General features: G+C 38.2%; 1 protein-coding gene across 1 annotated transcript in view; it reads left to right on the top strand.

Moving 5' to 3' along the window:
• CCDC178 (coiled-coil domain containing 178) overlaps positions 1-25,836 on the top strand; it is a 387,324-nt gene that overhangs the window by 244,069 nt on the left and 117,419 nt on the right. Inside the window, exon 19 of the mRNA XM_055558994.1 lies at positions 9,495-9,644. Within this exon, the coding sequence (XP_055414969.1) occupies positions 9,495-9,644 (150 nt within the window). The remainder of the gene's footprint in view (positions 1-9,494; positions 9,645-25,836) is intronic.

Genomic DNA, 25,836 nt, shown 5'->3' on the forward strand with positions numbered 1-25,836 from the left:
AATGAATAAATGAATGAAAGCTAGAAGTGAGGCTGCTCTGGAGTAACATTGAACAATAAATATCAGCAATACAACTTTTGCTTTCTAGTTGTTCTGGAAGGTTCTTTCCAACCACAGGACTAAAGTGAGTGTGGTGCAGTCCGTGTCAGAATACAGACATGGCAGCAGCAGCCAGCAGAGTGATGGCAAGATGCAAAAAAAATATGGAGCTGTTTTCAGAAAACTATTAACAACCAAGAACCAGGATCAGAAAATATCATCTGAGTCCACCACACATAAGCACATTAGAATCAAACAGAATTAAAATTTGGTCAAAAGAGGACAACTCTTACAATGAATGCATAGTTGAGAGAAGGACCTAACCCCTTCCTCTGCCTGGTGACCTGGATCCAAAAACCTGAATCAAGAGTAACTAAGGGTATGGATCAGAGAAGGCAATGGCACCCCACTCCAGTACTCTTGCCTGGAAAATCCCATGGACAGAGGAGCCTGGTAGGCTGCAGTCCATGGGGTCGCTAAGAGTCAGACACGACTGAGAGACTTCACTTTCACTTTTCACTTTCATGCATTGGAGAAGGAAATGGCAACCCACTCCAGTGCTCTTGCCTGGAGAATCCCAGGGATGCGGGTGCCTGGTGGGCTGCCATCTATGGGGTCACACAGAGTCGGACACAACTGAAGCAACTTAGCAGCAGCAGCAAGGGTATCAATGACATGATAAATTTAGTCATAGACACTAGGACTATGTTAATAACAGTAAAATGTTTGTAAATGTGATGCAGGTTTTCTATACATACATGTACCATGCAAATATTTGGGTCATAGCCATCTCTCTAGAATATTTAGATCAAGTTATTTTTTTTCTTGTAATCTTCTTTTCCATTAGGCCATTTTAAACTAAAAATAAGTTAATCCTGCCTCCCCCACCCCCAAAAAAGAAATATATAGTTCAAATGGATTTAGATTTTCTCCAAAGTGTGTCTGGATGGACCTCCACATTTCTCAAAGTGTGGCATTACTCTGCTGTGGTCACTGTAGTCCAGAGTTGTGCAGGCATCAGCTGTAAAGGTCTGTGCACTTGGACACTTGGCCTTGCATCATGGAATATGGTGCAAATATAGAGCAAACAACACCAGGCTGGTTATGGGTAACCAGCGTGCCCACAGTAACTTACAATGGAATGTAGCTTCCAAGGGGGCTAAGTTCCAATTTTCTTCAGCAGCTCAATCTATCTATTAATATGTCAACAAGTTACTTGTTAACTAGATCTATGAAAAGAGATTGATGGAAATAGGCTCAGAACAAGGTACTCCTGTTACTTAGTTTGATTATTTAATATCAGGTTTTACAAAGGTGGCACTGTGTAAAGCGAGAGTGCTGGCTTTTGTTTATGAAGGAGGTATGTATAGTAGATAGAGAAGAGTATGGGATGTGGAACTAGTCAGCCTGGATGCAAAGCTTAGATCCTCCACTTAATATGTATGTAACCTTGCCTGGTGTACCCCCAAACTTCATGCAACAGGAGTCTATATGTCAGAAATTTGGACAGGACATAGCAGGCCATGTTGTCTCTCCTCACACATTCTGAACTGTCAGCTGGACGACTTGAAGGCTTGCCTTGGCGTCATCTTCAGATGACTCACGTCCTCACAGTTAATGCCGTCACCTGACACCTGAGCTAAGTTGCTTGCTGGAACACCTACACATAACCTCTCCTTGTGGCCTGGGTTCCTCACGACATGGTGGCTGGTCCATGCATAAATGTCCCCAAAGCAAGAGCCAGGCAGAAACTGCATGCTTTTTTTTTTTAACCTAACTTTTTAAAATAAAATAGCCTGGGAAGGCACACAACATCATTTCCACCATACTCTGTTGACTGGAGAAGCCACAACTCTACCCAGGTTCAAGGGACAGAGAAATCAACTGTGCTTCTTGATAGGAGTGACAAAGAGAACATGTGGAAATGAAAATACTTCTATGGCCATTTTTGGAAAATACAGGTTGTCTTACCTGACTTTTCATTGACTTACCTTCCCTATCTGTAAATCTAACAACTAGGGCAGTAGCAGTTCCAGTATGTGTGGAATTCATAAGTTAACATTCAAATGCAACCTCATTTCTACCTTCTTGTCCATATATCACTAAGTGAAACATAAATAGATGATATAGATGATACATGCTCAATACTTTGTCCTGAAAGGACTCATTTTTTCCTTATAATTCCCTATTCCCTATTTACCCAGCGGGAGAGGGAAAGGAGACGGGGAAGAGGGAGAAAAAGAAGCCGAAGATGGAGAAAATTGAAGGAAAATCCAAGATGAGACACATGGCTTAAGGAATAATAAAAGTCAAGTGGGGAAAAGGTATAATTACTATTTGGATATCTTGGGATCTCAATCTACCTTCATTTTTCAGCATTTTTGGTAACAAAGGAAAAAGCCAGGTCTTTGTTTAGCAATGGTTTCTCAGTATTTTTAGGACCATGGTTTAATGAGGTAATTAAAAAAAAAAAAATAGCACTCTGTACTGTTTCAATGTGCCTCATGAACATCAAGAGTGCACCCAGAGAAAGAACTCTTGCTCAGTCAGGACAGTGTGATATCAGTTCAGTTCAGTTTAGTTGCTCAGTCGTGTCCGACTCTTTGCGAGCCCATGAACTGCAGCACGCTAGGCCTCCCTGTCCATCACCAACTCCTGGAGTTCACTCAAACTCACATCCATCGAATCGGTGATGCCATCCAGCCATCTCATCCTCTGTCATCCCCTTCTCCTGCCCCCAATCCCTCCCAGCATCAGAGTCCTTTCCAATGAGTCAAGTCTTCACATGAGGTGGCCAAAGTATTGGAGTTTCAGCTTTAGCATCAGTCCTTCCAAAGAACACCCAGGACTGATCTCCTTTAGAATGGACTGGTTGGATCTCCTTGCAGTCCAAGGGACTCTCAAGAGTCTTCTCCAACACCACAGTTCAAAAGCATCAATTCTTCGGTGTTCAGCTTTCTTCACAGTCTAACTCTCACATCCATACATGACTACTGGAAAAACCATAGCCTTGACTAGACGAACCTTTGTTGGCAAAGTAACGTCTCTGCTTTTGAATATGCTATCTAGGTTGGTCATAACTTTCCTTCCAAGGAGTAAGCGTCTTTTAATTTCATGGCTGCAATCTCCATCTGCAGTGATTTTTGAGCCCAAAAAAATAAAGTCTGACACTGTTTCCACTGTTTCCCCATCTATTTCCCATGAAGTGATGGGACTGGATGCCATGATCTTTGTTTTCCGAATGTTGGGCTTTAAGCCAACATTTTCACTCTCCTCTAAAACTCTCATCAACTTTTTAGTTCCTCTTCACTTTCTGCCATAAGGGTGGTGTCATCTGCATATTTCAGGTTATTGATATTTCTCCAGGCAATCTTGATTCCAGCTTGTGTTTCGTCCAGTCCGGCGTTTCTCATGATGTACTCTGCATAGAAGTTAAATAAGCAGGGTGACAATATACAGCCTTGACATACTCCTTTTCCTATTTGGAACCAGTCTGTTGTTCCATGTCCAGCTCTAACTGTTGCTTCCTGACCTGCATATAGGTTTCTCAAGAGGTAGATCAGGTGGTCTGGTATTCCCATCTCTTTCAGAATTTTCCACAGTTTATTGTGATCCACACAGTCAAAGGCTTTGGCATAGTCAATAAAGGACAGTGTGGTATATCCTTATAATAATCTTCAAATAGTGCGGAAAATCTTCACCTCTCAAGTGGTATAGGATCAAATACTACAAATAAATGTGCTTCGTTATGGTTACAGCATCTAATAACTAATTAGTTATTCCTAGAAGTGGGCCAATAAAATGTGTGGTTCTAAAGTGATAAATACATGTATTTCCTGTTATTCTGTGTATTCATTCATTCATTCTTCTATTGAAACCTGGGTATCCACTAATGTCAGCTCTGCTTTGTACAGTATATCTTATGGGTGAACAAAATGAAAATGCCATTCCTCATGGAATTTATAAGTATTTTTGTTCATGCTTTATAAACCTAATCTTTATTTCCTAATAAAATGTTGGGATAATAAGCTGAATATCTCCCCCCAAACATCAAAGTGACAAGTAATTTGAGATAAAAGAGAATAAACCCTCTTCAAGCTAAGTATTTTACTTCCTAAATTCTAGACAACATGGAAACTATTAACAGATGTTCATCCTCTCTTCTCTTTATCAAGCCATATTCTCAATTTTTCATTATATTAATGATCACTAGTAATGGAAATTGAATAAATACCAATAAATCTGGCTTTGAGAAAGTGTTATATTTATTTAGACACCTGGGTGAGTTTAACACATACAGAAAACACAAAGAATGCAAAAGTTTATAAATTCTGTATTCAAATTATATATTTCTGTGATTTTTAAGTGCAAAGCTTTCCTGTAAGACCTCAAATTCTTGAGGTTCACCATTACATCTTAGAGCTCTGCATACAATAGTTACTAAATTAAAACTTTGAAATAAGCAACTGAATGAAAAAAAGTAAATAAATCAATAAAGGAATAAAATAATATTGTAAATCAACTCAGAGTTCAGTTATTTTAACCTATAAATATTGCAATCAAATTTTTCTTTAATGGATTTAGAAACAATTTTTTAAGTGTGCATTTTGTAAAAACCTTATGTAGAAAGGCTTAACTGATAAGATTTAGCTGAATTTGAATTTAAAAGCATGTAAAACTCATCTACTTCTGTTATTAGTTCCTCCTTTCTTCTTACCCTTTTATTATATTGCCGACTCCAGGTTTGTGCCCTTATTTAATATCTTCCACTACTAGTTGTTCAACTCCAGTAGTGGTAGCATTATTTCTCCTGGACATATACCCACCAATAATTATCATTCCCCCTTTGTTTCATTTGCATGTTATAATACTATTGATTAATATTCAGCCAGTCAGAGTTGTGAGGTGGAACCACAGTTAAACATAAAAACATTTTCAGTGTCAGCAGAATATCATTATTTAAAATTAAAAAACTTAAACTTCATTGCACATCTGAAGGTCACGGACTTTCAGGAATAGTCAGTGAATTGGTAAATTCATTACTGGAAAATGATAATGTAAAATATCATGACTGATGTAACAATGTTTTGAAGATTCATTGGCATAACTATACAATTTGATTTCTCAGTATCTACTCTAGTCATGGCATATAAAACAATGAGAACTGGTGTCATATAGAAATTGAAAGTATATGCATTTGAAAATAAAACTGTACATTACACAATGAAAGCATAAAGTAACAAATACATCCCCAATTAAGTGCCATTAAATAAGTTTAAAAGAAATCCTACAACTTTTGTAGGTCTCCTCTATATTCAACATTTATAATATCCATTTGGATCTTGAAGGAAATGTGATTGAAAGATACAATATCTCAGGCATCAGAATTGTACTTATGTTAAATCAAACAACAAACAAAAACCTCAAAATGATTACTTCTCATGCCTCCAGTAGAACATGTATCAAAGTTCCAAGTTAACCATTTGAGGATTAGATTTCAGTATTAGTGTTAAGATATCGAAAAGAATTATAACCACCTTTTCAAAGGCACCTTCATCAAAGAAAAATATTTGTAGACACTTTGTCCTCCTGTCAAAGGATAATTTTGTGATTTTAAGCAAGTCTATTATATTGAAGTGTCTAAAGTTTCAAATTACTGTTCCAGAATTAGGACAAGAACACTTAAAATTGCTCTCAGTTCATCATTTTGGCTTTTTGAAGAACACCTATGACATAGCATTAATCATTAGGGATCAATATGGATACCAAGCTTTCATGAGAAATATGTTTGTTGACCTTAATAAATCTTCTAGTGTATAAATATAGAAATATTTGTACAGGCAATTTTCTGCTGAATTACATTTCCTCTGTGCACATTTTCATCCTGCAATATATTTTTTTAACAACTTATACTAAAGGTTTGATGGGATAGCAATTTTCCTAAAGAGACATTTTTAGTTGCTTCACAATGGTTATTTTTATATCTAGTTACTTAATCATCATTATCATCATCATGATTAATCTGCATTTATGTGTTTTGAAAACTTTTTACTGTTATAAATAAGGTTGCAACAGATAAAGTTTTTTGATTAGGATAAATTTTCATGAGATGATTTACTAGATTTGCAGGTTTGAAAATACTTAAGGCTGTTGACAAATTCCACATTTTTTTGAAGCAGCCACAGAAAATTTTCTGTGTTAGAAATCAGCAACTAAACTGAGTCATACATTTAATTTAAAATGATAGACAGAGCTTAATTTGCCAGTGGGTAATGTTGGCAAAAGGTACATACTGACGGGTCTGTATTAGATTTGACATATATTTATTTAGTCATGAGGAGTGTTATGTAGTTCTCGACTGCTCACAGAAGCAGGTTTAGGTTTTTCACATAGCTAAGAATACCTGACCTGCATCTTGAGAAACCTATATGCAGGTCAGGAAGCAACAGTTAGAGCTGGACATGGAACAACAGACTGGTTCCAAACAGGAAAAGGAGTACGTCAAGGCTGTATATTGTCACCCTGCTTATTTAACTTCTATGCAGAGTACATCATGAGAAACGCCGGACTGGAAGAAGCACAAGCTGGAATCAAGGTTGCCGGGAGAAATATCAGTAACCTCAGATATGTAGATGACACCACCCTTATGGCAGAAAGTGAAAAGGGACTAAAGAGCCTCTTGATGAAAGTGAAAGAGGAGAGTGAAAAAATTGGCTTAAAACTCAACATTCAGAAAACTAAGATCATGGCATCTGGTCCCCTAACCTCATGGGAAATAGATGGGGAAACAGTGTCAGACTTTATTTTGGGGGGCTCCAAAATCACTGCAGATGGAGATTGCAGCCATGAAATTAAAAGACGCTTACTCCTTGGAAGGAAAGTTATGACCAACCTAGATAGCATATACAAAAGCAGAGACATTACTTTGCCAACAAAGATCCGTCTTGTCAAGGCTATGGTTTTTCCAGTAGACATGTATGGATGTGAGAGTTGGACTGTGAAGAAAGCCGAGTGCTGAAGAATTGATGCTTTTGAACTGTGGTGTTGGAGGAGACTCTTGAGAATCCCTTGGACTGCAAGGAGATCCAACCAGTCCATTCTAAAGGAGATCAGTCCTGGCTGTTCTTTGGAAGGACTGATGCTGAAGCTGAAACTCCAATACTTTGGCCACCTGATGCGAAGAGTTGACTCATTGGAAAGGTCTCTGATGTTGGGAGGGATTGGGGGCAGGAGGAGAAGGGGACGACAGAGGATGAGATGGCTGGATGGCATCACCGACTTGACAGACGTGAGTTTGGGTGAACTCCAGGAGTTGGTGATCGACAGGGAGGCCTGGCGTGCTGCGATTCATGGGGTTGCAAAGAGTTGGACACGACTGAGCAACTGAACTGAACTGAAGGTATGTGCTTTGTCACTCAGTTGTGTCCAAGTCTTTGTGACCCCATGGACTGTAGCCTGCCAGACTCCTCTGTCCGTGGGGATTCTCCAGGCAAGAATACTGGAGTGGATCACCATGCCTCCTCCAGGGGATTTTCCCAACCCAAGGATCAAACCCAGGTATCTTGCATTGCAGGTGGATTCTGGTATACTAGTAACAAATAATGACTTTCTGTGGGTGCTCCAAACACTGCGTTCCTTGCTCTTCATCTTTTTTAACTCTTCACGTCTCTGTGTTTTGAATGTTTTCTGTTTGTGCCACCATTCTGAACCTCTTGCAAATAGGATTCTAACCTTCTAAATGTCTTCTCTCTACTTGAGCCCCAGGACTTGAGAAAAGGAAAAGAGAAGGGAATACTGGAGGAAGTTTCCTAGAATGCTGGGTGAAGCCTTAGGACTGGATCCTTCCCAAGGCATTGTGGATGGAGGTCTGGGAAAGAGAGACACAAAATCAGATAGCCTCTGATGAATCAGTGTTTAACACAAACCCACCTGCATCAAGAAAGAAAACTACTAACAGCCAAGGAGGATGTTAGTGTCATGGGAAGCATCTTTTTGGTTTTATTTTTCTACAACATATCCAGTTCAGTTCAGTCTCTCCATCATGTCCGACTCTTTGCGACCCCATGAATCACAGCACACCAGGCCTCCCTGTCCATCACCAACTCTCGGAGTCAACTCAAACTCATGCCCATCGAGTCAGTGATGCCATCCAGCCATCTCATCCTCTGTCATCCCCTTCTCCTCCTGCCCCCAATCCCTCCCAGCATCAGAGTTTTTTCCAATGAGTCAACTCTTTGCATGAGGTGGCCAAAGTATTGGAGTTTCAGCTTCAGCATCAGTCCTTCCAAAGAACACCCAGGACTGATCTCCTTTAGAATGGACTGGTTGGATCTCCTTGCAGTCCAAGGGACTCTCAAGAGTCTTCTCCAACACCACAGTTCAAAAGCATCAATTCTTCAGCGCTCAGCTTTCTTCACAGTCCAACTCTCACATCCATACATGACCACTGGAAAAACCATAGCCTGACTAGATGAACCTTTGTTGGCAAAGTAATGTCTCTGCTTTTGTATATGCTATCTAGGTTGGTTATAACTTTCCTTCCAAGGAGTAATGTCTTTTAATTTCATAGCTGCAATTTCCACCTGCAGTGATTTTGGAGCCCAAAAAAATAAATTCTGACACTGTTTCCACTGTTTCCCCATCTATTTCCCATGAAGTGGTGGGACCGGATGCCATGATCTTTGTTTTCTGAATGTTGAGCTTTAAGCCAACTTTTTGACTCTCCTCTTTCACTTTCATCAAGAGGCTTTTTAGTCCCTCTTCACTTTCTGCCATAAGGGTGGTGTCATCTACATATCTGAGGTTATTGATATTTCTCCCGGCAATCTTGATTCCAGCTTGTGCTTCTTCCAGCCCAGCGTTTCTCATGATGTACTCTGCATAGAAGTTAAATAAGCAGGGTGACAATATACAGCCTTGACGTACTCCTTTTCCTATTTGGAACCAGTCTGTTGTTCCATGTCCAGTTCTAACTGTTGCTTCCTGACCTGCATATAGGTTTCTCAGGAGGCAAGTAAGGTGGTCTGGTATTCCCATCTCTTGAAGAATTTTCCACAGTTTGTTGTGATCCACACAATCAAATGCTGTGGCAGTCAATAAAGCAGAAGTAGATGTTTTCCTGGAACTCTCTCGCTTTTTCAATGATCCAATGGATGTTGGCAATTTGATCTCTGGTTCCTCTGCCTTTACTAAATCCAGCTTGAACATCTGGAAGTTCATGGTTCATGTACTGTTGAAGCTTGGCTTGAAGAATTTTGAGCATTACTTTGCTAGCGCGCGAGACGAGTGCAATTGTGCGGTAGTTTGAGCATTCTTTGTCATTGCCCTTTCTTTGGGATTGGAATGAAAACTGACCTTTATATATAAGTAGTACTTTTAGATAATTCAAATGATGTAAAAATACAAACATAATTTTAAATGATTTAATTAAGTACATGTGCATATTTATCTTCTAGAAAATACAAGACGACTCACTGGAAGAAAATCTACGTTTAGCTCAAGAGTATCAGAGATTACAGAATATATTCTTAACAGTAAAGGACAATTATTTCAGCCGGTTTGAAAGACAACTATCATTTGATGGTTCAGTTAGAGATAAGAAACAGGTAGGTTTTACTCATTTTTCTATTATAATGATCTACTTGACATATGTACCACAAAAAGTAACTAGTAGACAGTCAGTCATGAGGTTGCCAGTCTTAGGGTGGTTCTCTATATGCTGCCAAATGGCACATTTTCTTTTTTAAAGTTTTCTTGTATATTTTATCAACATTTTGAAGTTGAAGTTTGAAAGGCTATTTGAGAAATGAAAAAGCATACTTATATTCTACTATTTTATACTAATTTACTTTTAAATATTCAGAGAAGGCAATGGCACCCCACTCCAGTACTCTTGCCTGGAAAATCCCACGGACAGAGGACCCTGGTGGGCCACAGTCCATGGGGTCGCTAAGATCAGACACGACTGAGCGACTTCACTTTCACTTCTCACTTTTATGCACTGGAGCAAGAAATGGCAACCCACTCCAGTGTTCTTGCCTGGAGAATCCCAGGGACAGGGGAGCCTGGTGGGCTGCCATCTATGGGGTCACACAGAGTCGGACATGACTGAAGCGACTTAGCAGCAGCACTTTTAAATATTATGGCCTGAGGTACCAAATATTTATAGTTCATAAATTTAAGTATATTATCATACACTTCAAATTTCAATTCTCTCTGTAGGTAACTTATCATGATATACCTCTAATTCTCCCTCATGATTTATGAGCTCCATATTTTGATTTCTATTTTCTTATTAAATATGAGGCTTAATTAGGAACTTGAAGAAATAGTTGACATCTCAAGTTATTGGAAATCATCAGAAATTCTAATACATTTTGTAAAACCTTCCATAATACTAAAAACAAAAAAGTAAAACATGCAATATGCCACAAATCCATAAGTAAATAGAAAGCTCTGTTCTTTATTAAAGTGTCAAGATACAGCTGCTTCCTCTGTATTCTTCTCCAGTTACTCTTCACAAGAAGTTATTTTCCTTTGAGTCTTTGTGTATTCCCAGAATTTATATTTCAGAAACTAGAGACATGATTAATTTCTAACAATTCACCTACCTATAAAAACCAATAGGGGGGCTCCTCTGGTGGTGCAGTGGTAAAGAATCCGCCTGCTAATGCAGGAGATGCAAGAGACATAGGTTTGATCCCTGGGTCGGGAAGAGCCTTTGGAGAAGGAAATGGCAACCCACTCCAGTATTCTTGCCTGGAGAATTCCCTTTGACAGAGATGCCTGGTGGGCTACAGTCCATATGGGGTCACAAAGAGTCAGACATGACTGAGAGACCAACACACACACACACACAACTGTGAGTGACTATTAACATTACATTCATCTGCTATGCTGTTTATAAACACGCTTTATTTCCTATCCATCTACTCTCATTTGAGTTAAAGCTTCCAAATATATTGGGAGAGAGGGTGTGTCTTCTTCTGTTAAAAATTTGTATTGAAGTATTATTAAGATGAAGGTAGATCAAGAAACAAATGTGTTTGGGAAAGAATTGAGAACACAATTATATGCTAAAATAGTCCTCAAATCATTGTGCAGGATTCATAGAAAGACTATCTGTCTATCCATGGAGCATTTGTCCAGTCACTTCATGCGTTAGACATTGTTATTTAAATATGTTTTGTTGCTGATGATTGATGAGTATAAAAAAGATATCGAGGTTAGTACTGTATTTCCTTTTCTAGCCAGAAGGAAAACAAAAATAAATCCTGTGTATGTTTTTACCAGTTTGTGTAGAATCCTTTGGTAGCAAATGACAAATAAATTAGATACCTGCATGAATAGCGAAGAACATGCATTTAAGAGAGATCCCTTACATAGTATTTACATAGTAAGAACCAACTTGTCTTGATGTCATTTTTGGAATTAAAGCACATCAATTCAGGATCCAAGGAGTGAGACTCTTGGATGACAGACAGTGGGGCATGCTAGGAGACTGGGTTTATGTTTCTGATGATCCCTCAAACGAATCACTTTTAGCACACCTGTTTCAGGGAAACTTTCAGAGATTTATTTGTACTTCCAATCATTTTTCATTTCCATCCTTCAGCGATGGAGGTCATTAAGTGCAGGCTGCCCTTGTCGGTGTCATGTAGGATCAATTTGCTGCAATGGACAGAGAGGCCTTATTGATGCTGTTAAATCTGTCAGTGAGAAATCGTATGTCATTAGTGTCTAATGCACTGCTTACAGGATGGAATTTGGCCATCAAAACTGAGAAAACCCTTTAATATTTTGGTCCATTTTCTTGATATTGAAGCATTTCCCTTGACCAGTTTAGTTTTGGGTACACAAAAGCACTGCTCAACCTGTGATTCCCTTGTTGAATTTCCTGTTAGATAAAATGGAATTCTTTGTGTCTTTCTCCTGCTTTAGAATAATTTCATTGCTTCTGAACATACATTCCTTTTGGCAGAGTAAATAATTATATTTTAATTATCATACTTCTTAGGGAATATTTTTTATACACAGATGATTATACACTGCTCAACTTCTCAGTACTTTTAGAACAAGAGTAGCAAAGAAAGCTTAATGGAAGAGTAAAAAAATTAAATATTAAAAAATATGAAATATGACCCCATCCTTAACATTTTATATGCAGTTGACTCAAATTTCGTAATATTATAGTTTTACTTTTGGTGATAGAATTATGTCTGCTTGTTTTGCATGTTTCTACTTTCCTGTATGTTTAAAATTTGCAGTGATGGATATTTTATGCTTTAAAAATCAGAAACAAACAAAAACAATTATGAAAAATTCTTATTAGCCCCATTCATAGGTAATTATAGAATAGAATCCATTCTAAAACTTCTCAGATCTCAAAATTTAAAATAACACTAAGGAGGAATGGAGGAGAAATCATTGAAAAACAGCTTGTATTTCTGTGTTGAAAGCTTTCAAATATATTTTTTATATTTTCTTTTTCTAAACAAAAGCCATGGATATGTTGATCAAATCACTGTGGGTTTGTTTCAATTGCTATCTTTAGCTCTTCAGGCCTACAAAGAAAAGTAAGCTAAGCAAGCATGCAAACGTTGATGGTTTTGTTGGCTGAAAATAAGATCTCTTCCAAAACCAATGTATAATATATTTCAATTCTTTTATAAATGACTTATAAAGCTTAAACTTTTGGACTTCTCTGGTTCTCAGTGCTTTAATACTAAGGGAATACAAATTATTATAGAATCAGTCAATTCTTAACAAGCACTTATGTGAACCAGGAGTATGTGCCATACAATTTTCAAACATTCTCTCTGAAATACCCCCCAGTTATCCTGTAAAGTTTTCTGTTATTATGATTTTCATCATCTCCTATGTAAGTATGGAACTGAGTTTTGAATGTGTTGCATGGTCACTTGAATAGAGGAAGACTGACCGAGATGGGAATCAAACTCAGAATTTTCCTACATCCACTCGTTTCATAGCTCTACTATAGCATTGCTAAACAAAACCCAATATGTTGGGTTAAAAGCATGTAAAAACCATATAACTTATGGATTATGTTTCTAGTATCCAACTGAAACATTATTTGATTCACTAATTATTTTTGTAATTTCATCTCATTGAAGCTACTTTTTCAGTGATGATTTTCTGGTGGGGAAAGGACTACCTACTTAATTAGAAGCTATTTAATTTTCATTAGGATTATAGATAGGTTTCATGATTCTTAAACTGTAAAACTAGGGGTGCCTTTAGAAATATACACATCTCTTTAGAAGATTGTTTTGATAATGAGGAATCTTAGGGAAAGAGTGACTCAGGGATTTAACATATATAAAGTTAATTAAAGAAAATTTGGTCCAGGACACGGTTGCCTTAACTTAGGTTCAAGTATCATCTCCAAGAGACTATGGATAAACATCTGCTGTGATATTTTCCCAAGGTTTTAGTGGACCAATAGCTGAGAAATAATGAGTAACTGCTATGGATGTGCTCAGTTTGGAGCATCATCTTAAAGTGACCTGAGCTTGTGAAGGAATCGCATAGGCACATGAATCAGAAGACTACTCTGTGTTCTAAGGGATGCTTCTGGGTCTCATGGAATGCAAACATCTCATCATTCATTTAATTATTCAGAATAAATGATTAATCATCTCTTGTACTGACAAAGATACAATCAAGGGCACAGGATTATGCTACCTCATTTCAACTTCCAGGCTGACTGCTGTGATCTCCAGAATCCACGGGATTCTTTCCTAGAAACAACCATAGATTCAAAGCCCAACAATATCCTCTCTTCACTTAACCAATGGACAGATCATGAACTTTTGCTATTTAATCTGAATCGCCTCAACCTCAATGGATGGTTTCTATCATAAAATCTCAAAAATATTGTATCATTCAGGTATCTCATTAGCATGTTTTTGCTTCCCTCTTTTAGTTTTCAAATGTGGGTTTCCTCTAAAATTCACTTTACATTGATTTGGTGAGGAGTCAAAGTCAGCGCCAGCAATGAAAAAAAAAAAAAAAAAAAGATTTTCCTAAAGAAAATGTGAAAGCTGTTTTAGTTCTCATTTTTCTAAGTATTTCATATTGCTTGTTATCTTGCATGTATTAAAAATAGGCTTCAGGTGGTGATTTGTATGTGCTAGTTTCAATGTGGATAGAAATTCATTTCTTCACCAGGAAAAGCATAATTTTTAGATAGCTTTTGCCTATGACAGCTATGTAATCTCCTCCTCCTTCTCTTAGAACACAGGTAGAAAAGCCTGTGCATGCGCACGCACACACACACACACACATTCTAAAGGAGTTACCACACTTCATAGACTGATGAGCTTGCATTAAATTCCTACTATCCCTTTCTCTGAAGACCTCTCAGGAGACCTCTGATGAATGAATCTCTGTGATTCCTGAGACTGAAGACTGTTGATCAGTTTTGTTTTCTCCTAATGAATCTCCCTTCTGCTGTCCAGACTCCATGAGAGAAACACCAAAAACTAAGTATATATTTGTGAATAATACTTTAGAAAAGTCAGCCTGGCTTAAATGGAACCAATTCTTCAGTCTAGTGCCATTTTTGAGTGAATTGTAGACTTATGTATCTTTTATGCAATTTTGAGAAGATGATGTTCTGGTCATCTTTACTGTCTAGAATTACTTGACAGTAAACTGCATTTAAATGATAGCAACACCTTAAAAGTGATATACAATAGGTCCCCTCTATATGAATGAATTCCATCCTGAGAGTGTGTTTGTAAGTCCAATTTGTTTATAAGTCTAATAAAATTAGCCTAGGTACCCAGCTAACACAGTTGACTGGTACTGTACTATAATACATTTATAATACTTTCCACATAAATAATGTATAAAAAACAAACAAACACAAAAAATAACAAAACATTTTTTAAGTTTATAGTAGAGTACTGCTTGCATTGCGGGATACCTGGGTTCGATCTCTGGGTTGGGAAGATCCCCTGGAGAAGGAAATGGCAATCCATTCCAGTATTCTTGCCTGGAAAATCTCATGGACAGAGAAGCCTGGTAGGCTACAGTCTGTGGGGTCGCAAAGAGTTGGACACGACTGAGCAACTTTACTTTGACTTTGACTTTAGAGTACAAAGGCTGACATACAGGGACTGGCATTAAGCAAACGGGCAAGAAGAGTTACTGACTGGAAGAGAGAGAGGAGGTGAGAGACAGTAGAATAAAGGATTGTCAGCAGTAGGAAACGGAGGGCAAGCTGCAGTTTCACTCATGTCTGATGTTGATGGCATAGGTTCCGGTTCCTTGCTGGATTAAATTGTATATACCCTCTTGAAAAATGATCCAGTGGTGTCTGGGTGGTACTGTACCATCTACATCACCATTACTTTTATGCTTGCTTCTGGACATCAAAGGTTTGAAGTGAAGATATTCTGCTACTGTACTCTATACAGCACTGTACACTAAAGTACATAAAAGCACCACCACTTGTAGAGGATGCACACATATAGCAGTGTCTGCCAGGCATGTGACCTAACTTATGTGATTGAACATATGAAAGCACATTCACATCTTTGAAAATTAGCAGCTTGAAGCTTTGTATGTAGGGGACTTACTGTGTTGAGTGTGATGTGGTCCCTGATATATCAAAGACACTCTAGGTGTATATGTACATATATATATAATTCCTCCACTTGGAACACTGTCAGGTCTTGGCACACCATCAACAGTGGGGGCCTATCAAGAATAAATCAGGTGGCTTAGAAAATCACAAAGGTTTGAGAAACAACCAGGAACCTATGGCAAGTTGAACAATAAATTTCAATTACACATGATTACTGCTTCAAGACTAGGAGAGGTAATGTATATATAAGGTTTTGCTTAATACACAGGGAAGAAATATGGAGAGTCAGACACAGTGAAGAAGTAAAATAATATCTTCCAAATCAAAGAACAAAGTAAACCCTTAGAAGAGAACCGAATTCTTGATAAAGAATTCAAAATAATGATCATAATGATGCGGGTGAAGAATGGATGAACACAGCGAGAACCTCAACAAAAAGAAAACATAAGAAAGTACTGAAGACAAGTCACGGAGCTGTAGATACAATCAATGAAAAAGTACACTAGAGGGGCTCACAGGAGACCAGAAGAAGCAGCAGAAAGGATCAGGAACTGAAAGAGAATGAATCTCACCCAGACAGAGCAGCAAAATGAAGAGAGTTTTAATAAAGTGAAGATAGTTTAAGGGACCTATGGGATAACATCAAATTATTCACCACCATAAAGTTTCCAGAAGAGAAAAGAGAGAAAGGAGCAGAAAATACATATGAAAACTTTTCTAACCTGTGGAAGGAAGCAGTCATCCAGGTTCAAGCAGCCCAGAGAGGTCAAAGTAAGATGAACCCAAAGAGACACACAAATATTAGAGAATTTTAAAAGCAATGAAAGAAAATAACCATTGTTACCCGCAAAGAAAACCTAATTCCAACAGCATATTTTTTCATTAGAAACTTTGTAGGTCAAAAGGGAGTAAAACAATATTTTCAAAGGACTGAAAGGAAAATGATTCCCACCCAAGAATACTCTACCCAACAAAAGCTGAGTGATTTCATCACCAGTAAATCAGCCTTACCAAAAATGTTAGAAGACACTTGCTTAAGCTAAAAATAAATGGTACTAATTAATAACAAGAAAACATATAAAAGTAAAAATCTCACTGTTAAAACTAAATATATAGTAAAGGTAATGAATTAATCATTAATAAAGCCAGTATAAGGGCTTTCCAGGTGGTGCAATGCTAAAGAATCCACCTGCCAATGCAGGAGAGGTAGAAGATTCAAGTTTGACCCTTGAGTTGGGAAGATCCCCCTGGAATAGGAAATGGCAACTCACTCCAGTATTCTTGCCTGGGAGATCCCATGGATATAGGAGCTTGGCAGGCTACAGTCCATGGAGTCACAAAGAGTCAGACTGAGTAACCAAGCGCACATGCAAAGCTAGCATAAATGTTTAAAGACAAAAGTAGTGAAATTAACTAAAACTACAGCAATTAGTTAAGGGATATATAAAATAAAAAAGATAAAATATGTCATCTAAAATGGGGTAGAGTAAAAATGTAGTGTTTTGGCACGAATTCAATTTTAACTTATCAGCTATGCTATATACATAGAATGTTATATGTGAACTCATATTTTGGGTATCGAGCTTATCTACCATGGTAGATACCCAAAAGATAATGAGAAAAGAATCCAAACAAAATATTATAGAAAGTCATCAATCACCAGGAAAGAAAGGAGCAGAAGAAAAGTGGAACAGAGGGAAACTACAAAACAGCCAGAAAACAATTAATAAAATGACAAAGAGAAGTTTAGCACCACATTTATATCAGTGAATAGAGTGTGCTCATGGATTGGAAGAGTTAATATTGTTTAAATGTTTATATTACCCAAAGCAGTATACAGATTCAAGGCAATCCCTATCAAAATTCTAATGACATTTTTCACAGAAATAGAACAAGCAATCCTAGTTTGTATGGAAACACAAAAGACACTATATATATATATATATAGCCAAAATAATCTTGAGTAAGAAAAACAAATTTGAATGCATCATGTTCTCTGACTTCAAACTCTATTACAAACCTGTACTAATCAAAACAGTATGGAGAAGGCAATGGCACCCCACTCCAGTACTCTTGCCTGGAAAATCCCATGGATGGAGGAGCCTGGTAGGCTGCAGTCCATGGGGTCGCGAAGAGTCGGACACGACTGAGCGACTTCACTTTCACTTTTCACTTTCATGCATTGGAGAAGGAAATGGCAACCCACTCCAGTGTTCTTGCCTTGAGAATCCCAGGGACGGGGGGCCTGGTGGGCTGCCATCTATGGGGTCGCACAGAGTCGGACACGACTGAAGCAACTTAGCAGCAGTAGCAGCAGCAGCATGGCATTTGCATAAAACAGACACATTGGTCAATGAAACAAAATAGAGATCCCAGAAATTAACTCACTCCATACATGTTTAAGGAGCTAAGAATATACAATGAGGAAAGGGTAGCCTTTTAAATAAATGGTATTGGGAAAACTGGAAAGCCACATGCCAAAGAGTGAAACTAGAGCACCATCTTACATTATGTTATACACACAGGTTAACTCAGAGTGACTTAGGCCTGAATGTATGGCTTGAAGCCATAATACTCCTGCAGTAGAACGTAAGTAGTAAGCTATATGACATTGATCTTGGTGTGAAAGTTTGGATCTGGATCCAAAAACACAGACAACAAAAGCAAAAACAAGCAATGGGGCTACATCAAACTAAAACTCTTCTCCACAACAAAGGAAACCATCAACAAAATGAAAAGACAAGCTACTGAATGAGAGAAAATATTTTCAAATCATATATCCAGTTCAATTCAGTTCAGTTCAGTTGCTAAGTCATATCTGACTCTTTGTGACCCCATGGACTGCAGCACACCAGGCTTCCCTGTCCATCACCAACTCCTGGAGCTCATGCAAACTCATGTCCATTGAGTCGGTGATCCCATCCAACCGTCTCATCCTCTGTCATCCCCTTCTCCTCCTGCCTTCAATCTTTCCTGGCATCAGGGCCTTTTCCAGTAAGTCAGTGTTTTGCATCAGGTGGTCCAAGTATTGGAGTTTCAGCTTCAGCATCAGTTCTTCCAATCAATATTCAGGACTGATTTTCTTTAGGATGGACTGGTTGGATATCCTTGCAGTCCAAGGGACTCTCAAGAGTCTTCTCCAACACCACAGTACAAAAGCATTAATTCTTTGGCACTCAGCCTTCTTTATAGTCCAACTCTCACATCCGTACATGACTACTGGAAAAACCATAGCTTTGAATAGACAGACCTTTGTTGGCAAAGTAATGTCTCTGTTTTTTAACATGCTGTCTAGGTTGGTCATAGCTTTTCTTCCAAGGAGCAAGTGTCTTTTAATTTGATGGCTGCAGTCACCATCTGCAATGATTTGGGAGCCCCCCAAAATAAAAGTCTCTTACTGTTTCCATTTTTTCCCCATCTATTTGCCATGAAGTGATAGGACCAGGTGCCATGATCTTAGTTTTCCGAATGTTGAGTTTTAAGTCAACTTTTTCACTCTCCTGTTTCACTTTCATCAAGAGGCTCTTTAGTTCTTAGCTTTCTGCCATAAGGGTGGTGTCATCTGCATATCTGAGGTTATTGATATTTCTCCCAGCAATCTTGATTCCAGCTTGTGCTTCATCCAGCCCAGCATTTCTCATGATGTACTCTGCATATAAGTTAAATAAGACAATATACAGCCTTGATGTACTCCTTTCCCGATTTGGAACCAGTCTGTTTTTCCATGTACATTTCTAACTGTTGCTTCTTGACCTGCATACATATTTCCAGTAAGGGATTAATACCCAAAATACATAAAGAACTCATAAAACACAGTAACAATTTGATTTTAAAATTGGTAGAAGATCTGAATGGACCTTTTTCCAAAGAAGACATATAGATGGCCAAAAGGCACATGAAATTATTCTTAACATCAGTAATCATCAGGAAAATGCACATCAAAACCACAGGGAGATACCACCTCACACCTGTTAGATTGGCTTTTATCAAAAGTAACCAGTGTTAATGAGAATGTGGGGGAAAAGGAACCTTTGGGAATTATTGTTAGGAACATAAATTGCTACATTCACTGCAGTAGGGAAAAGCAGTATGGAGTAGCCTCAGAAAATTAAAAATAAAACTACCATATGATACAACAATTCCACTTCGGGGTATTTATCCAAAGAAAATGGAAATACTCATTTGAAAAGATGCATGCACCCGTTTCTTCATGGCAGCACTATTAAAATAGTCAACATATGGAAACAAACCAAGTGGATTTCCATCAACAGATGAATGTATAAAGAAGATATGGTATTGACACACAATTAAATCTTACTCAGCTATGTAAAAGAATGAAATCTTGACATCTGTAACAAGATTATGGGCCTTGAGGGAATTATTCTAAGTGAAATAAGTCGGACAGAGAAAGATAAATGCCATGTAAACTTATATCAGAAGTCTAAAATACAAAACACACAAAACTAAAATCATAGATACAGAGAACAGAATGTTTGTTGCTAGAGGGGAGGGGAGTTGGCAAGTTGGCAAAACAGGTGAAAGGCATCAAGAAGTACAAAAATCCAGTTACGAATTAATCATGGGATGTAATGTACAACATGTTGACTATAGTCAATAGTAATATAGAGCATACTTGGCAGTTGCAAGACAGAAAATACTAAAACCATGGTGCTAGATAATGACTAGATTTACTGTGTTGATCATTTTGCAGTGTACACAGATATCGAGGCATTATTTTGTATACCTGAAATGTGTATGATATTATATGTCAATTATACCTCAAATTAAAAAATAAATTTAAATTAAAAAAATAAGTGACTATTAAAAAATAAACAAGTAGACGTTAAAAAATATTTCCCTTTGTCAGCTGGGTAGTCCTCACAGCTTTTCTATAAAAGTCATCCTGAATAATATACATGTCCCTTTTTAAATTTTGTATTATCTAATCACAGTAAAACACTGATTAAAAAAAAAAAAACTATACCCACAGCTAACACATTATCTGAGGAAGGGAAAGATAACACCACAGTGAATAATATAGCTTTAGAATTTTTGAAGTTGTTTCAGATATAAAATCATTTTCAAATTATTTCCTATGGTGCTGGTAATCAGAATTGTGTTGTTTTTCTAAGAAAAATCCTCATTTTAAAGAAATATATGCAATGTACTCATAGGTTATTGAGAAAAGTATATAAAACAAAGCTACCATCTGCATGATGTACACAGAAAAAGAGCAAAAATGTTATCTGTAAAAGCAGAAAAGAATTTGGCTTGCTTGACTTTTTGTATCAAGCATGCTACAGCAATCTTTTGATTCTAATATGAAACTATAGTAAGGATCATTGCACTAATGCATGAGGATTTGTGATAATGTTGCAGAAATTTTACTGTCAAAACTGAACTGCAGTGTAATGACTTTTGTTATCATGGTTTCTAATAACTATTCAGCATGAATTGACCCTACATATGTTTTGCTGCAATAATGTGTCAGTAACTCAAAAAGCTAAAAAGGAAATAAAAAAACAGTCAATACAATACTATGTATGACTTCATGATAACCTTTCTCCATTCTCACTATTAATATTACAACACAGGTGCTATGTAAACTAAAAGATCCCATGGAGATGAAAGCTTAGGTACATTGTGACGGTTCTAGCTAAATACACCTAAAAAGTGCTTTAGAAGAAAACTGCCTTCTCCTGTGTTAGCCCTGAGAACTATTAATAGTTACTGCTTGGTCCCTTGCTACTTCAGAGCCTGTTGCTCTCTGGCGTAGAGAACCTTTCCGTACGTTTCCTTTCTTTCCCCTACAGTGTGTTAGTTCCTTCTTTTTATGAGATCTCTTTTCTTTCTTCCTTTATCTTTGCCTCTTTCCTTCTTCATTGCAGTGTATTTTCACTTTAGTATCGCTTTATTGCATTAGATAAGAGAAAATAAATATGGCTACTGTCTGCTACACATCTCCATTGTGGCAGTCACGAAGCTGAGCTTTTACAACATGTGTGAAGCACTGAACGCTGCACCTAAATAGATGGTGAAGTCGCTCAGTCGTGTCCAACTCTTTGTGACCCCGTTGACTGTAGCCTACCAGGCTCCTCCGTCCATGGAATTTTCCAGGCAAGAGTCCTGGCGTGGGTTGTCATTTCCTTCTCCAGAATGCTGCACCTACCCTATCATAATTAGTTACAGATAGCCTTATCAGTAGCATGCTCTTCTTATTATTAACTTGTACAAACTCTGTGAAACAACTGGAAATAGTCACGTTTTTTTCCTCAGAAAGCAAAGTACCATGGATGGGGTATCATAAACTGAAATATTTTTCAATATATTTCTGGAGGCTAGATGTCCAAGACCCTGGTGTCCGTGGTTTCCTGAGAGCTGTGAAGGAAGGAGCCACTCCAGGCTCTCTTCCTGGCTTGTAGATGTCTTCTCCCCGTTGTCTTCCCTCTATGTGTCTGTCCAAATTTCTTCTTCTGGTACTAACACCAGTAACATTGAATTAGGGACTACCATTTTGACCCCATTTTAACTCACTTATCTCTGTAAAGAGCTTATTTCCAATCACAGTCATATGCTAAAGTTCTGGGGGCTAGGACTTTAACGTGTGATTTTAGGGGAAGGGATACAATAAAACCCATACTGTGCTTTGTTGGGAACTTAGGCCATACTACTTGTAAGTACAGAGGAGTCCTGGAATCCAAACCTAGGCCGTGGACTCAAACCCACAGATTTTCTGCTACTCCACAGTTTCTCTTATATTTTTTTCTCTACTCCATTCAACCTATTATTCACATACCATGTATGATTATCTCTCTTCAAATGGAGAGGTATTTCAGTTATAAATACTTTGTAACACCTCTTGTACTGGGCGTGCTTATGATTAAGCAATGCCTAAGAATGAAATACTTTTTGATGGAGAAATATTATGTTTTGACACAGGAAGCACCAATTGATTTATGTCTCTGAACAATGGTCAGAGATCCAAGCAGAAATGTTCCTTTGCCACTAAAGGATCTTTAAAATTCCTCTCCCATTGCCTCAGACTGGAGAACATGTGCTTGCCAAAATGGATGATCCTAATTCCATAGGAATTACGTTAGGAATTAAGATGAAGACACAGGGTATACATGTAAAAAAGAGAAAGAGATCAGCTCCAAGCAGCAGCTAGTATTTGCAAAGAATACAAAGGGAAGTAAGCCTTCAGTGGAAATTTGATGATAGAGTCCCAAGCATAGTAGCATGACTAGAGTTAGACACACACACACACCCCAAAGTGCCAGAAAATAATATCATAAAGAATATTATAATAATGAATGCTGGAATGATAAATACAAATAGCGTGCATGTGTGCTAAATCACTTCAGACATGTCCGACTCTTTGTGACCCCATGGACTGTAGCCCGCCAGGCTCCTCTATCCATGAGATTCTCCAGGCACGAATACTGGAGTGGGTTTCCATTTCCTCCTCCAGGGCATCTTCCAGACCCAGGGATTGAACCCGCATCTCTTATGCCTAACCTGCATTGGCAGGCGAGTTCTTTACAAGTAGAGCCACCTGGGAAGCCCCTAGTAAAATAGAATTTCTCCCAAACACAACAGAGTTTTGGGGAAAAAATAAGAAAGATACTAAGTGCTGGAAAATAGACACTTCCATCCCTTAAAGAGTATTGGAATGTGACAACAGGAAAGGGAGAAATTGTGGTAACCTTCCTCCCTAAGCCCCCACATATCCTGCCCTGTTGGAAGTTTGGAAGTGTGTGGGCTGATGTAAGGACTACCGCAGGGAATCCTCTCTCAGACTTGCAGATCTAGCTTCTCAAGAGCAATGCTTGCTAACCTGGATGGAATGTTTCTTCTGTGAGGGTGTGAGGACTGAGCACCTCGGACAGTCCATCTGAAGTCGCTCTCGCGACTGTGCACCTTGACAGTGGCAGCTCTTCATGCCTGCATGAGAGAAAGGTCTGGACTGCCCCCAGTTAAAAACCAACAGCTGCTCTTGGGCTTATTATCTCTAGTGATGCCTCACCCAGCTTTCAATGCCAAGGATAAAGAAATAATTCCACAATGCATCCATTTAAAAGAAACACGGTGCCTACAAAGGAAAACAATGTCACACTGACTTCAGACTTAACATCCTCAGTTTTTTATAATGGAAGACAGAAAAATATCTACATAAATTTATAGGAAAAATTAGGGCACTCAGGAATCTGAATCTGGGCAAATTATTGTTTATGTAATGGAAACAGGTATTTTTGAATGAGCAAACAAGCAACAAATACAGCAAGTGGGCTGGTGCACTGGGACGACCCAGAGGGATGGTATGGGGAAGGAGGAGGGAGGAGGGTTCAGGATGGGGAACACATGTATACCTGTGGCAGATTCATTTCGATATTTGGCAAAACCAATACAATATTGTAAAGTTTAAAAATAAAATAAAATTTAAAAAAAAGGCTAAAAAATAAAATAAAAATTAAAAAAAAGAAAAAAGAAAAACCTCTGTAAAAAAAAAAAAATCCAGATGGTCAGTAAACATAAGAAAAATGTTTCCACCTCTCTGAAAATTGTGTATATACAAATTAAAATGAGGTACATGTTTTCAATTCTTGTTTTTAAAGCATCGTTAAGATTGAGTATGCACAGTGATGGTAGCGGAGAGCATGGGAAAAGAGACATTCATAAAAGATGAGGTTGTTTGTCTCTCCGTAACCAAATTCACCAGCCTACCTGTATCTACTCCATAGCTGCAGTCATTCTTCCTAGTAAAATGGTAGTACTTCAGCTTCTAACACAATTAAGGCCTTTCACCTTGCTCTGAATCCCATCCACTTTCACCTTCTCACAGCCTCATTCTTAAAATTTCCTATCCTTCTGTGTCCTCAGAGTTTTTCCTGCTGACTGGATTATTCCCATCATCATACAAGCATGGGCTAGTATCCACCATCTCAGAAACCGTCTTTTGATTCCACATTCTGTAGAGCCATTTATTTTTTATTAAAACTTGCAGGAGACCCCAGTTCAATTCCTGGGTTGGGAAGATCCCCTGGAGAAGGGAAACATTACCCACTCCAGTATTCTGGCCTGGAGAATTCCATGGACTGTTTAGACCATGGGGTCATGAAGGGTCAGACATGACCGAGTGACTTTCACTTTGGAATTATCTGCATTTACAGTCCTTATGCATTCTTTTCTCCCTTGAAGTACCACTTCAATGACGTCCATGATGTCAAATCTAAGCATATATCTTGCCTCATCTTGCTCAATAGCTCACCAATATTCAGTCACTGTTCATTTTTCCTGAAGCATCTTTGGCCATGGACATGGCACCATGGTCTCCTCCCACCTTACAGGATACTCTGTTCATCTTACATTAGGAATTCTTACTTTGCTCAGCCTCCACATGCTGGGGTACTCTGTGCTCAGCAGTAGGATCCAGCATTCACTTTTCAATCAACATTCTCACTTTAGGTAGATTCCTAAATGTGGATCAATTGCACAAGCATAATTTTAAGTAAAAGACAGAGAGCACACATTGTATGGCTGTTTTTGTCTTGTGTTGTTGTACTTTGTCTGTATAAACAGGCCAAACTGAGCTATGCTGTTGGAAGTCAGGAGAGTAGCAATCCTGATGGAAAGTAGGGATGGTAAGATGGAAGATGGAAAGCAAGGGACTCTGGGGGATGCTGTTGATATTTTCTTTCCTGATCTGAGGGATGTATTCAATTTGTGAATAATTTATTGAGCTATATACTTATGGTACATATGCTTTAATGCCTGTGTGTCATAATTAAATTAAAACTTAAAATCATCTAGTGACTTACCATCCTACTCATTCAGTTGTTGTTCAGTCACTCAGTCATGTCTGACTCTTTGCAACCCATGGACTGCAGCACGCCAGGCTTCCTGTCCTTCACTGTGTCCCAGAGTTTGTTCAAACTCATGTTCATTGAGTCAGTGATGCCATCCAACCATCTCATCCTCTGTCGTCCCCTTCTCTTCCTTCCTTCAATCTTTCCCAGCATCAGGGTCTTTTCCAATGAGTCGGCTCTTCTCATCAGGTGCTCAAAATATTGGAGTTTCAACTTCAGCATCCGTCCTTCCAATGAATATTCAGGGTTGGTTTCCTTCTTGCCCTGGCCTCCCAGACTGCATAGCACACTCTGTCCCTCCCTCACATCTGTCTGTCA

This window comes from Bubalus kerabau, chromosome 21, assembly GCF_029407905.1.
Source record: "Bubalus kerabau isolate K-KA32 ecotype Philippines breed swamp buffalo chromosome 21, PCC_UOA_SB_1v2, whole genome shotgun sequence".
NCBI classification, from domain to species: Eukaryota; Metazoa; Chordata; class Mammalia; order Artiodactyla; family Bovidae; genus Bubalus; species Bubalus kerabau.